This window comes from Podarcis cretensis, assembly GCF_951804945.1.
Source record: "Podarcis cretensis genome assembly, chromosome: 14".
In the NCBI taxonomy this organism is placed as follows: domain Eukaryota; kingdom Metazoa; phylum Chordata; class Lepidosauria; order Squamata; family Lacertidae; genus Podarcis; species Podarcis cretensis.
The window spans coordinates 27182665-27197801 of record NC_137183.1 but is presented as its reverse complement, the minus strand read 5'-3'; the positions used below and the strand labels follow the sequence as shown (position 1 = coordinate 27197801).

Below are 15137 nucleotides of genomic sequence, written 5' to 3'. Positions count from 1 at the left end.
TATTTCTCTCTCTGCAGTTTCTGAAGGACGTCTGAAAAGCCTGCAGAGTGGTTCTTTCTCTTGCCAATGAACTCTGAATACTTGATGGATTCATAGCCACAAGGGATTTACAGCACACTGAGGTGAGACTGTTAAAAACTTGCAAATTCAACTTTTAGTTTGCTTTTTGTTTTGTTTCAGTTAAACAACATAAATAGAGCTCACTTTGGACATATTTGACAGGTGGCCAATCTTTCCATTTCAGGTGGTCATTACAATAACATTATAACAACGAACTAGCGCTTGAGTTCGCTGTTTATTGTTACCCTTCTCTGTGAATCCTTTCCCTTTTGTGTCATGTCTTTTAGATTTTAAGTCCAATAGCAGGGACTGGGTTTTTTGCGTGGCGAGTTCCCGCCCCTCCCAGGATAAATAAAGACACAGGACACCGTATATAAGGTTAATTGGGCGAATTAGGCCACAACTTTATTGAATTCAGGAATGAGAGGCATCGGCATAGGCATTGGTCCTAACGGCTATCCGGCCCCAGCCCATTTGCTGGAGACACGGGGAAGGGTTAACCTTATATCGGGGGAGACTCCTGCGAGGCACGTCAACTAGGAGCTCCCCCGGGTCACCGCTCTGGGGCGTGCCTTTGGCCCACACCTCCATAGGCTTCGGACAGGGCCACGCCCCCCGGGGTCCTTTAACGGACCACCCTTCGCTCGCTGGGGGGAGGTGATGGCGTTCCTCCCCCACACACACATCGTCTTAACCCCTTCTTACCAATGCCTACCGCCAATGCCGAGAAGTTGTGACGAGTTGCTACGAGGTAGGCGAAAAACCAAAAGGCCCGAAATTGCCGATTGGGAAAAATTCCTACCATGCCCCTTGCGGCGACAGACCGAAGTCCATAGCAATGTCAAAGGCCTGCCTAAGCCTAAACCTACTTAAAGGGAGGGAGGGTGGGAAAACGTGGGGGCGAGCCAGCGAAAAGAGGGCGAGCCCCCTCCGCGCTGGCCCCTAAATAGGGCAAGCCACGCCCCCCAGCCGGCCAGCTGATTGGCTGGCTGGGGGGGGCAGGCCCGACGGGGATTCCCCTGCTCTCGCGGGGGCTGGAGCCAGCCCCCGCTCACGTGGGGTGGGCGTAAAGCCCGCAACCCCACCTCCTGGGGCAGGCCCAGAAGTGGCTTTCCAATGTAAATTACCCCCCCCCCAATACCTTTCAATAAATAAAGTGAAACAACTAAGGCACAATCAGATTTTGGACATGATGCAGGAGAAAACAACGCCTTGTTTTCACTGAGGTGGTAAACCTTAGGAAGGTGGCTAGGCTGAGGCCCAAGGAAAATCCTCACATACTAATTTTCTATATCCAAGGAATCTTTTTGTATGAAGTCTTTTTAACCCCAGCCCGCCATCTGAAGTGACAACAGGCTGACAAGAGGTTGACCACTTCAGGTCAAACTGGGCCAAAGAATGGGCCAGAGTGAAGCAGTGCCTGAGAGAAAAATCTTGTTCTGAGGGAAAAAAATTCACAACATGATGTGTTTTTGTTAATTATAGCTGATTGGGTTGTGTGTTCCCATTATCCATCACGTCACTTCCAAATGGTTAGGCCTCCTTTCTCTCTCTTTTAACTTTATTACCTCAGCTTTCTCATTGACACCAAGCCATTCATTGCCAGTTTCATTATAACGGGATGAAAATAACTTCCCTCCACTAACCCACTAATCTTAGTGTTCATCTTAACATTTCTGCTGAGTTACCCTCCTTTCCTCCCTCCCTTAGGATTGATTTTATTTTATTTTTTTGCTCATGCCTCTTCTTGCTACAAAGTGCTTTGTGCGTGAAATGGCAGCCACTCTGGATTTTAGCTTTCTGAAGTGTCTCGACAAAGAGAGACTTGGTCATTTTTGCCTTACTTTGTTATTGATTTTAATAATATTTCATAACTGATCAACTTAGCATATCCCAAACAAGGCAGCTCCTATACCATTATAAGCATGAGGAACACTTGACATTAACTCGAGACAACCATGTTTCTTGACATCACTCTGGGAGTGATTGTTGCATATCCATATCTGAAACAGAAGAAATAAAATCCCACCAGACAGAATTGAAATGTTCAGGGCCCTCTTTGCCCTTGGAAGCATGTACAGTAGTTATGTGTTATTTTTCCTGCAGTGGCAGGAGTCCATAAGGAAATATTCAAATTATGTAGTGTTTCCACTAACGTTGCACTATGGAAATCCTGGCAGCTACCAGCATCCATGTAAAAAGATATTTGGTAAAAAAATTAAAGGCCTTTGGTCAGTCCACATGTTCAACAAAGAAAACTGAGGGGAAGCATGAATAGGTGTTTTAATTATTTTAGTTATTTCTTGGTGCCATTTATGCATTGCTGAGATGGCATCTGGCATCAAAACATAAGTTTGGTGCATTTTTTGGCTAGCTCCTCCAGCTGCCTTTGTTGACCTGGTGCCCTGCAAATGTTTTGAACTCCAACTTGCATCAACCTCAACATTATGTTAGCTTTGGCTGATTGGAGTTGTAGGCTAAGACATCTGGAGGGTGGCAAGTTGTGGAAGGCTTGTTGAAATAATACAATGCTTTTCTATGGTGAACATATTTATTTATTTAGACTATTTCTGTAAAAGGTAAAAAAAAGGTAAAGGACCCCTGGACGGTTAAGTCCAGTCAAAGGCAACTATGGGGTTGCGGCGCTCATCTCGCTTTCAGGCTGAGGGAGCTGGCGTTTGTCCACAGACAGCTTTCCGGGTCATGTGGCCAGCATGACTAAACCACTTCTGGTGCAACAGAACACCATGATGGAAACCAGAGCACACAGAAACACCGTTTACTTTCCTGCCACAGTGGTACCTATTTATCTACTTGCACTGGTGTGCTTTCAAACTGCTAGGTAGGCAGGAGCTGGGACAGAGACACAGGAACTCACCCCATTGTGCGGATTTGAACCGCCAGCCTTCTGATCGGCAAGCCCAAATTCTAAGCAGCGTATACAAAAGTAAAACAACAACAGATGTTACAAAAATGTGCAGCAAAACTCTTAATGCAAGCTACTAATAAATATAGACAATTTTCCTTCTCTATCCGCTTTCTCCATGCCACACATAATTTTATAGACCTCTGCCATATCACCTGTTCCTCGCTTTTTCTCTGCACTAAAAATTCCCAAGTGCTACAGTCTTTCCTCATAGGGGAATTGCTCTAAGGATGGTCCTGCCACATTGCATCCTAAACACCAAAGATGTGTAAGGACCCTAAAGGATTGCATACATCCCCTCTGGTTTGTCATCCAGAAGGAGGGAAACTCTATCCCTGGGGGCCACCATCAACCATGCCGTTTGGCATTTGTTTTTTGTGAATGTAGAACATTTTCGAGATCCCAGGGAGTGAATGACTACAGAAAAGGGAGAAACCCAGTTCTTGTTTTGATATGAACCTACCTAATTCACACTTCCAAAAAAAAATACCCCAAGCACCACACCATCGTTCAAAATTTGCATTTCTCTGAAATTTTGCAGTGTAGTTCTTCAACCAACAATGTGTATATCAGGGGAAAGTGTTCATAAAGTGCATATGTGAATATAACTTTAACTTGCATAAGGGAAAACTGCATACAAAAATGTGTATAATAGGAGGAAAAAGTAGTATATATATATTTTTAATTGCAAGCTAATGGGGGAAATGTAACAAACTAAACATAGGGGGAAATGAGAAATGGAGGGCAACTTGTAACTGGCAGATTCAGCCATCATTAATTGCAATGGCAGGGAGCTGAAGTATATCTCTCAGGTATATCATAGCCCTTAAAGCATTAGGTTGAACGAGAACTTTCTAAAATGGTGCCTCAAAAGCAAATGGATTTCTTCTCTGAACTCTGTAATAAGTCCTGAAAATTCAATTGATTTTCTGTCAATCAATCATAATCTGTAGTAGCCATGTTTTGGAGGCAGATTTGGCAGCCTTGTGCTTGACACTTGCAAACTCCGTTAAAATTAGAAAGAGCTGGTTTCTGTCTTGGGTGAGTGTAGAAGTAAGCTATTATAATGCCTCAGTGGTTCACTTTAAGGAAATCTTTTTTAAAAAAATTAATCTTTTTTTTTTAAAAAAAACAAGCATAGGAATTGCGGAAAGAACACATTGCTAATGGAGAAAATTAATGCCAACAGATGCTTTGGCCTTCAGTTTTCTCTTTTCTTTTGTTCAAAGCTTTGATTCCTGATGTGATGGGTAACACATCTCTTAGGCGAGAGTCGTTGACTGGCCCAAGGTCTCCCAGGTCCAACTCCAACACTCTAACCACTACACCAGACTGGCATAAAATGTACCAGAATCTATAACTCGTTCATTATGATACTAGGAAGCAATTGTTTGTCTTAATGCTTTTCTCTCCTTTGCTTAGAAGCAGCGATGATGTTCTGCCTCCTCCTGTGGTGGAATCTTAAAGTCCTTGCCCTGTCTCTCCTTCTGAAAACCACCATCTCCTTAAATCCAGATGACCCAAATGTTTGCAGCCATTGGGAAAGGTAAAATGTTGCTCCCTCACAGATTTAAAAACCTCTGTATACCACTTTATTTGTAGAGCAGTTCTCAACATAGTTCGCTACAAAACTGGAATAAAAATGCTGTCAAGATACACTGAGCCTTCCTTGGGCAGAGAATTGCACAGACCCATAGTTGAGGACCCCCTTCTCAGTCACAATCCACCTCATTTTTGAGGAGGACCTTGAGAGCAGATCTTCCATTGTAGAACAGTGTCCTCTTATGAACAGTGCTTCAAGATTGGAGGCATGCCCGGAGGAGTTTACTTTGAATTCTCTCTTGAGTGTGCACTACCTGCCTTCAGAGGAGTCTCATTTCCCCTGCTGTGGTTGTGCTATTGTCCCCCTGGTCAAAATGCTCATGGAGATCTTGATATGAGGAATGCAGTCAAGGAACTGTTATTATTGTGGGTGACTTCAACTATCCTCCTATAGACCGGCTACATAAGTGTTTCAGTCATGACAAAGAGGTAAAATTTCTGAATACCCGAAATGACTTGTGCCAGCCATTACTGACTTGTTAAGCTGAGGTTGCTGCTCATGTGGTCATAACTTCCAAAAGGGCAGGAATATGAGGCATCCATCTCCTCTTCTTCATCCAAACCCAGGTAGCCTTTAGATGTTGTAGGGCAAACTATCTGACTGTGATTTGTCACCTTTGGAATTTCTGCTTTGGGAAGGGCTTTGCGTGAAAGTCCCAGTTTCAGTGCCTAGCATTTCCAGGTAGAGCTGGGAATTGACCTCTGCCTGAAACCATGGATAGCTGCTGCCAGTCAGTGTAGACAACAACAAGCCAGATGGGCCATTTGTCTGACTCTGTATAAAGCAACTTCCTAAGTAGGTCCCACTTTTCTGCCGTAAAACTCTTAAGCTAAGCACAGTCTTGCTTGTTTTATCCAAGAACAGGCTCTTTAAAATGTGTTTCACCTTATGCTATAATGAATATGAATCTTCTTTAAGTAACATAAACAGCTCTTAGTGGCATTCTGAAGTTCATTATGCTTAGATTTATTAAGGTGTTGTGTGCGCACATTTTTTTTTTTTTTAAGGATGTTGATCACGCAGCACAACAGGCTTTGAGGGCAAACGTGGGTGGAGATGGAGCCTGTGATTTGGTATTGTTTGCAGTTGCACAGCAAAGTACATTTCAAGACCAGGAATACAGTATTGATTTTGTGTGAAGGGAGTCAGCAACCCAGAGACCCAATCAAGGAGAAACAAAAATTAAATACCAGAATTGATTGGCTGCCCCGGCCAAGATGACTGTGATACTTAGATGGTAATAAATCAGCCCAAAGAGATTGAGTTAGGGTGAGGTCAAGAGGAGCAAACAGGATCATAAAATAATAATCAAGATGACGAGGGGGTTTATGTTAATAAAAGAGTAGTCTAAATACCTTCCACTTTGGCATATTTGCCAGCAGGATATCTCATTGCCCCGCGCAGACAAAAGAGAGGTCAGCTCTTAGGGCTGACATTTTGTTGGCTGACAAAACCAGGTGCTTAAAGCCCTGTGCCCAAAGCATTGTAGGGTATACTCCTGCACACACACAGGTTTTCCAGTAGGAGTGGGTGATAAATACATTTTGGCATGTAACTCTCTAACTTGCACTTCCTGAAACAATGTGCGAACCAATGTGCGAACCCTTTGGCATTTGCATTTCTCTGAATTGTGCACTGCCATTCTCCAACCAAATAAGGTATATTAAAATGTGTATATTGGGGGAACCCAGGGCTATTTTTCTAGAAAAATGGTGCTGGAACTTACCATGAACCTTGTTCTCTTAGAATGGCAATGGAACCCACCTGAGAGGTGCTGGAGCTGAGCTCTGATGAGTTCTGGCTGGGGGGAAAAAGCCCAGGGCGAAACTATGCATATATTAGTAAAAAAAATGCATTGTATTGGGAGATAGTCCTTGCCAAAAACGGTGTATATCAGGAGAAATTCTCACTAAAACACTGACGGATTTTCTTGAGGACTTCCAAAAAAAATGTGGAAATGTGGAGAACTGAACTTAAGAATGGGAAAATGAGAAAACTGAAATTGACAGATTTGTCCCTGCTTAAAATGTGTCCACAATCATTTCTGGTGTTGGCTCTCACGCCAAGGCCTCTGAATCCAAAGAGATTCTGTTCTCAGGCAAATGGCAGGTTCGGACTAAGCGTTAACCCTTGGATTGTCTTCATTTAGGACCCCCATGTTGCAGAGCTCATATCAATCCTCTTAACCAAGTGAGTTTCAGGACCCTGAAGGTAATACTTTTGAACCCTGACAGCAGAGCAATCAATAGAAACAGACTGACAGGCATTGAAGGTGATCTCTAAACCTACTCTGTCTCGATACAGCGTGCTTAACCCCCACAAGGGCTGCTGTTTTATAAAGCAAGACACTGTATTAATAATTGGTAATAGGATTTACTAAATATGAGTTTTTTTTAAAAAATAAAAATAAATCTCCAGTGTTTTACATCCTTACAACAACCCTTTAAACTAAGGAAAGCCTGTAAAGGAAGCTGCCGTGTAAGGCTATTGGTGAAAAAAGTGTGAACAAAAATGCAAATTTTGCTTGGAAATGCATGTTTTAGGGAGGAGCTGTATTGAAAAGATTTGGAAAGCTTTGGAAAAAAAATGTGAATTTTGTGGCCAAAGTGTATAGAAAAATGTGTACAACTTATAGGCAGGTTTCTTGCACGTTCTTTCAAAACCCAGGGTGGAGTAGACCCATGATGGAGTGCTTGCTGAACCCACATGCAATGGGTTTAGGTTAGACTAATAGAATTGTATTACAATTGTAGAGTTTGAAGGGATTCCAAGGATCATCTAGTTCAACCCCCTGCAATGCAGGAATCTCAACTAAAGCATCCATGACACATGGCCACCCAACCTCATCCGTTCCTCATAAGGCTTGGTTTCCAGACCTTCGATCATCTCGGTCGCCCTCCTCTGCACATACTCCAGCTTGTCAATATCCTTTTAAAATGGTGGCGCCCAGATTTGGACACAGTATTCCAGGTGTGGTGCAAGCAAGGCAGAACAGAGCAGGACTATTACTTCCTTTGATCAGGACGCTATACTTCTGTTGATGCAGCCTAGAATAGCATTAGAATTTTTTTGCTGCTGCATCACACTGTTACCTCATGTTAAGCTTGTAGTCTACTAAGATTCCTAGATCCTTTTCATATGTACTACTGGCAATCCAGGTGTCTCCCATCTCATATTTATGCAACTGGTTCTTCTTGCCTAAGTGTAGACCCTTACATTTGTCCCTATTTAAAGTCATTTTGTTATTTTTGGCCTAGTTTTCCAGCCTGTTAAGATCATACTGAATCCCGATTTTCCCATTTTATAGGTTGACGCAGTGCTAAAGTATTTCAGGGAATAAACAAACAAACAGAGAACCCGCTGCTTAACTCACAATTTATGGTTCTCAATTACTGGTTAATTTCTGCTACAAATTATCTTGGATTAAAATAGGTTCTGTTTAAAATGAGCAAAAGTGAAAAATCAAGCCCCAGAGACCTCTTTCCTGTTTCTAATATAAAAAAGCCTTGTGTTTGATTGGTGTGCCCATCATTTTGCAGTGCTTGTGCCTTCATCATCAGAATGAAGTGCCGGGAAGCCTCGACAGCATTATGTTAATATGTGCTTTTAATTAGCCTTTTTTGTACACAAGTAAAAGCTGAACAGTCCCAGGAGGAAGAATATCTGATATGGTTTTATGTGAGGGCATAGAACTCCCCCCCCCCCCCCGATCCCTCATTCTTTCTTTTTTATTAATGGTGGCAAGCTTCAATCAGTTTACATTTTTCCATTGCTCTTTACAAGATTTCCTTTTTTCTTGGTTCAGAAGCTCCGTGTCAGAGACAAAGCTTTGAAAATCACTTGCCTGTTCTTTCAGTGTTCCACATCGTGAGGGCAGTTTGTGACTTGTCCATACTTGGAACCTGATGTCTCCCCCAACACAGCCCCCACTTCCACAGCTTGTAGCCATCAGTAAACCCAGAAATGAATACTGGTTTAACTGGATGGTGGCCAGTTTCAGCCTGCAGGCCTGAAAATTCTTTTTGGTGGGGTGGGGGCTGCTGCTTTGGTTCTGATGTCTCAGTATTTATTTATTATTTATTATTCATTATTATTCATTTATTATTCATTATTCATTAAGAAATAATACCTGAGTGGCGTACAATATGATAAACATAATAACAATAAGTTATTTTAACGCAAATAAAACTTTAAGCAGCTACAAAACACATTGATCCAGTGGGGCAGGCACACCCTTCTTCACCAAAAGCAAGGTGACTGAAGACATGGTTGGAAAAAAATGTTTTTTTGAACTGGTGCTAACAGCCCACCAGGGTCCTTCATACTTAGAAATGGAGTGATTTCTTTAATTTAAAGATGGTCTTTCTAGAAATCTACGGCAGCTAATATGAGAATTAATGCATCAGGAGCCAGAGTCTGGGGCAGGTCAGCACCTGGTGTCAGTGAAGTTACCAGTAATTCTTTTTCAAAGGAACCAAAACAGCCCAGCGCTGGTGATCACAGTAACACTTCCCAGGAGGTCTTGTCCCAATGAGGCAGTTGTGAAGACTGAAGGTCCCTGCTTTCCCACCACTCCCTAAAGCTCCTCCCCCTGTTCCTTCCCCAGCATCCTAAGGCTCCTTCATCTTATCTTTCTTTGCTCTGCCCACTTCATTTCTCTGCATGTTCTGGAAGACCAGAAAGAAGAAGGGCTTGTCGCAGGAGGAGCGGGAGACCCCCTGGCTTCTTCAGTAGCCGACCACATTTCAATCTCCTGGCCTCCCTCCTCTCCAAGCCTCCGTTTCTGCCTCTGATTCTGGACTGCTCTCTGCTACAGCCTCTTCCTGCTCACTAAACGCTGTTGCCTCTTCAGCTTCCTCCTCCCAGTCTTCTCCCTCTTACCACTCTTCATTGTCCGACCACCAGTCCCCTGGCTCTGAGCTGTCTTTGCCCAGCAGTTCCCTTGGGGCTTCCCCAGCTGGTATCTCCTACCACTCCTGTGCACCCAGCCAGTCCATGACATAACATTTCACTTATTTCATGATCTGAAAAAGCTTTGGCCAGTGTGAGCATCTGTCTAGCTTTCATCTGTTGTTGGACCAATTAGCTCAGTATCAACTTTTTAAAAACCCTGGACAGCCTTATCTGTGCGAGTGGTTGACCGTTATTTGGTGCCTCAGAGAACCTAAAACAATTAAAGTAGGTCATTCGGGATTTGATTTGGGGAAGTCCTCTTCTGATGCAGGCTGCAACCTACCAAAACCACCTTTCCCCCCCTCCATCTCTTTCCCCCTTTTCTTCCTAATGTCTCAACAAATGAAACTGATCTGTAAAAAATGTTACTTGGGAAAAAAAGAGAGAGAGAGAGATTGCATATACTTTTGTAAACCAAGAAAATCTTTAATAAAAATACATTAACAACAACAACAACCTCATGGGTATCTACCAGTAAATCACAATCAACCTGTTGGACATCCCTGCTATATGCCACTGCCGCAGCTAGAACCTTATTGGCACAAAGGTGGAGAACAAGTATAGTACCCACTAAGGAAGAATGGCAGTGTAAAATGTTTGAACATGTTGAACTGGCTGGTCTGAATTGAATTGAATTTATTAATACGGTCACAGACCAGCATCAACACACACAATAACACAGATCATAAAAAAATATCAGAAATACTAGGGACAATATGAATATAACAGGGCTCTAAATACAAAAATTAAAATTAATTGTTTGCGTGCCCCCTGTAATTAACATTTAGGGGTTTGAACATTATGGCTGGTCTGACGAACAAGTATAAGAGAAAATAGAGATAAGGAATACAAGGAGGAACGGATCATGTTTATTGAATATTTCAAGAGCCAGTATAAACAAATACATACCCTAGCAGGTCTCGGGTAAATCCAGCAGAGTTGAAAGAGATAGAGGTTTTTAATAGATAACAAATTGGATGATTAAAAAGATGTGGATTATGCAGAGCAGTAGAAAAGCAAAGGAAGCAGGAAAGGGGTGGAAGGAAAGTCATATATGGTATATGTATAGATGCTATATTTGGTACAAAGTTGTAAGTGGGACAGGGGGAGCAGGGTTAAGTATGCTCTCTGTTCCTGTTTTTGCAAATAAAAAAAGGATAAATATTCCAAACAAATACATGCTGGGTCTTTGGGAGACCTTGGAGGGCCAGAGTGATTTGCTGTGACTTGTAACCTTCACATGTTGCGGAGAGCAGGAGCTTTAATATATGAGCGAGAGAGAGGGGCAGGGGGAGCTTTTACAGGCTAATGACCCACCTTTTCTCCCCCTTTCATTGTCTGCTTCCAGCTATGCCGTGACTGTTCAGGAATCGTACTCACATCCCTTTGATCAGATCTATTACACGAGATGCACGGATATCCTGAACTGGTTCAAGTGCACTCGACACAGGTAAGTGGCGATCGGAAGATATTTCAATCTCCCTCTACCATTTCATCTTCTCCACATTGCCTTCTTTTTATCTAAGGCTCGGTGATGCTCTCAAGATGTTGAGGATAAATATAGACCTCTCTTTGCCAGAATCCTCCTGCAAAATTAAAGAGGCTGAAATGGAATTTTTTTCTTCCAAGAGAACTTGCTATTTTTTTCTTTTTCCTTTTTTGTTGTTGAAAACATGACCAATTTGATATTGTAAATCTGCAATTAATTTGGGTTTATTATTATTATTATTTTCCCTTTTTTGAACAAAACAAAAAGAAGGAATGAAATGTAAATACCCGGGGGGGGGGGAGTGCAGAGAAGAAGAACTGAAAAAAGCCCTCCCTCTGTGAGGAAAGGTTACATTTGAGGGTTTTTGTTTAGAAAAAAGGCAAGTAAGGAAAGGGTATGGGGAGAGAAATGATAGAGTTGTTTAAAATGATGCATGGTGATTAAGAAAGTAGACAGGGAAGGTTTCCTCCTAGAACCAAGGGCCATCTAGTGACGCTGAGTGTTGTGAGATTTAGGGTAGACAAATGAAGCAATTCTTCATACACCACAAGTTAAACTTTGGGAGTTGCTACAATAAGATGTGGGACGTGGGTGACGCTGTGGGTTAAACCACAGAGCCTAGGACTTGCCAATCAGAAGGTCGCTGGTTCGAATCCCCACGATGGGGTGAGCTTCCATTGCTCGGTCCCAGCTCCTGCCAACCTAGCAGTTCGAAAGCACGTCAAAGTGCAAGTAGATAAATAGGTACCGCTCCAGCGGGAAGGTAAATGGCGTTTCCGTGCACTGCTCTGGTTCACCAGAAGCGGCTTGGTCATGCTGGCCACATGACCCAGAAGCTGTACGCCGGCTCCCTCGGCCAATAAAGCGAGATGAGTGTCGCAACCTCAGAGTCGGCCACGACTGGACCTAATGGTCAGGGGTCCCTTTATCTTACCTTTACAATAAGATGTGACAACATTTGCTGACTTGGATGTGATGATTTTCCCAGAGGCATCTGGTTGGTCACTGGGAGAACAGGATGCTAGACTAGATGAGCCAATGGCCTGATACACTGGGGCTCTTCCTGTGTTCTTAACTGAGACCTGAATCACACGTGTGCATACATAACTAATGAAGTATATGCATTGGACGACTGCAGCTGTGAATCATTGATTCCAGTGAAAAACTTGGTGCTTTGAGATGCTACAGCAAGAATGTCTATTCAAATGGAAGCCATCACTTGATAATTGCAGTCATCAAGCTATGAGCATACATTCACAGATTACATGTGATATAAAACAGAGTAGTTTTCTGCATTTTAGCAGCAATATATTTAATTTGAAGTTCAAATATAAGTTGCACTTCAGTTCACAGATGGTTCAGGAAGTGCAAAGCAGGCAGGTTCACATTAAAATGTGGACAGGAACCAAATTTCACTCCTGTTCCTTTTTAGAGACAGGCAATGGATTTTGACATTCTTATTTCCACAGAGAGAGACACACAGAGAAAATTGTTTTAGAGTATGAATTGAATTGTAGAGTTCGAAATCTGTATTGATCACACACACACAAAATATATATATCAAAAAACATTTGAAAGTAATTATTGAACACACCCTCCAGGCAGTAACACAGTGCAAATAGTATTCTGAGTGTGAGCATTGATTTCCAATGTGTTCTTTCTATCTCACAATTTAGAATAAGTTATAAGACAGCATATCGGAGGGGACTGAGGACTATGTACCGGCGACGATCGCAGTGCTGCCCAGGATATTACGAGAGTGGAGACTTCTGCATCCGTATGTACATGAGTTTTGCTGGGTTGGTAGGGATGTGGTGCTGGCACTGGACCATTTGATACAGTTGCTGCCCAACTTTCCAGATGTGTGAATTGAAATTTTAATTACAGCTTGCATTCCTGCGCAGGCAGTGAGTTTGTGCTGGTACCAGCAGGCCAGCAGTACTGGGCAGCAGGGAAGGGACACTGGCATTGTGCACCATCTCTTCTTTCTGCAGTGCAAGGTCTGGGGTAACCCACCTGGAGTAGTGGAAGGAAGCAGGAAACTGAGCTTGTCAGCTGAGGGTACTTTCAGGACTCTGGACAACTCCCTAGGATGTTGACCTGCCCAAACCCAACTGAGTCAGGATATCCAACTCACCTACTTATTTTATTTATTTCAGCAATATATACACTGCTTAATTACAAAAATCTTTAAGTTGTGTAGATGTAAAGATTTAAAAAATCAGTTAAAACTATAAAAAAATCAGAGTTCAGTCAAAATAGCTGCTGAAATAATATTTTTTTTAAAGTACTCAGTTCAAGTTCAGCAGGAAGAGAGGCCTTTCTGTTCAACTGGAAGGGAGTTCCATAAAAGTGAGCTCATAATCCACATGGTCCCTGGTGGATATGAATGAGTCATGCATCTGAACCATGGGAGACCACTGACAGTGACTCCCCCCAAAGACCACAGTGATCAGGCAGGGATAGAAGGGAGTGATGTGGTCCTTAAGGTATCCTGGATCCAAGTTGTTGAGGGCCTTGTAAATTAATACAAGAGCCTTGAACCTGACTTGGTAGTGTATGGTCAGCCAGTGCAAGCTTTTAAGCACAGGAGTGATGTGCTAGTCTTTCTCCACCGGCATTCTGACCGCAGCATTTTGCACCAGCTGAAGCCACTGGATCAGGCCCAAGGGTAGATTCATATATGGTGTGCTTAAAAGTTCTTGGCGTGACAACCAAGAATTGCAAGAGATCTTCAGAGAGTTGTGCCTACAGTTCTAGACCTGGTGGTGGCTTTGAAGGCAGGCATCCCAGTAGATGACCCTGTCATTGGAGTGGTCTGGGATCTACGTGGGTAAACTCTGAAGCATGAATGGCAAATGTGCATGTGCGCATTGGCCCTTGCAGATTGGGGAAAGAGATGGAAATAGGGAGTCTTTATTCCCCAGATGGGCTGGTGAGTTGTGAGTGGTTCCTTGAAGTTCCAGGTCTCCACTTTGATGCTATCTGTAGATACAATTTGTGTGGGTTCTTTAGTGATAAATCCTCTCTGACAACAAGCCACACAGCTAGGGCTGATGGGAATTTGAAGTCCAAAATATCTGGAGGGCACTGGAATGGGAAAGGCTGAGCTGCCTGGTTATTTCACTGTGTTACCTTGGAAGATACTGATTTCATTTTAATATTTTTGGGCCCTGCTTGAAATAACAAGTGTGAAATTTGCATCCCAGGGAATTGCAAGTATTACAGAGAGAGCCTCCTGTAAATAGCACATTAAAATGTAGTTTGAAAATTGCTTTTCATAGAATTAATAGTTGGTTATGCTGCCACAATTCCCAGGCCTGTTTTCCTGATAAGGAATGATGGATGTTTCATGCCGGAAACGGTTCGCTTAAATGTAGCAAAGTCAGTCGGACAGCGGTTGCACGCTTGAGTTATGTGGCTAATTATATCGCTAACTACATGCACACAGTAATTTTAAATTCTCCGGGTTGCCAACTCCTGTGACTTTGTCTTGTTGCTTTTTTAAAGTCGCGTTCTTAAAGTGTCAGTATTATTTTTTACGGGAAAGATTCTAGCCCTCATGGTTTATGGATGCAAAGTCTCTAAAATCTCATTATTCATACAGGTTGGAATTCTGAAAAGCCAACTGCTTCGCTCCTCATCTCTGATGTGTAAACACAATGTTGATTCCTGCAATAAGATGAGATAAACAAAGCCCTTTATTCTGGATGGAGCAAAGTCTATTCTCTGCCAGTGGATGTTCAGTTGCAAGTTCATGCCCAGAAAGGTCCTTTTAATCTCTTCTGTCCCCACCCCACCAAGTACCAGTCATTTCCTTTATAACTGAAAGGAGATTTTGCTGCCAATGTTTCCTCTTATGGGTGGTTGTCACAGCTCTCTGGGCTCTCAGCTGAAGGCCTCCCCAGTTTTGAGGCCCTCTTTAATTTGGAGAAGACAGGGATTGAGCCCAGAGGCTTACCTAGGCTCCCTTGCACCCTTGTAAAAAAGTTGTATCAGCACCTCCAAAGCTGGGAAAGACCATGGACCAGAAACTAAAAAAGTTTGCTTTTCATCACCAGTGACTTCCTCTGTTGCCATTGGAGTCAGATCTGCTTTCTTCCTCC

General features: G+C 42.8%; 1 protein-coding gene across 7 annotated transcripts in view; it reads left to right on the top strand.

Moving 5' to 3' along the window:
• The window catches only part of MEGF11 (multiple EGF like domains 11), a 349752-nt gene that overhangs the window by 82103 nt on the left and 252512 nt on the right, over positions 1–15137 (top strand). For all 7 annotated transcript variants that reach the window (XM_079954213.1, XM_079954211.1, XM_079954210.1 and 4 more), the window contains exons 2-5: positions 18–122; positions 4409–4532; positions 10891–10992; positions 12708–12808. In XM_079954213.1, the coding sequence (XP_079810339.1) occupies positions 4417–4532; positions 10891–10992; positions 12708–12808 (319 nt within the window). In that variant the 5' untranslated portion in view covers positions 18–122; positions 4409–4416. The remainder of the gene's footprint in view (positions 1–17; positions 123–4408; positions 4533–10890; positions 10993–12707; positions 12809–15137) is intronic.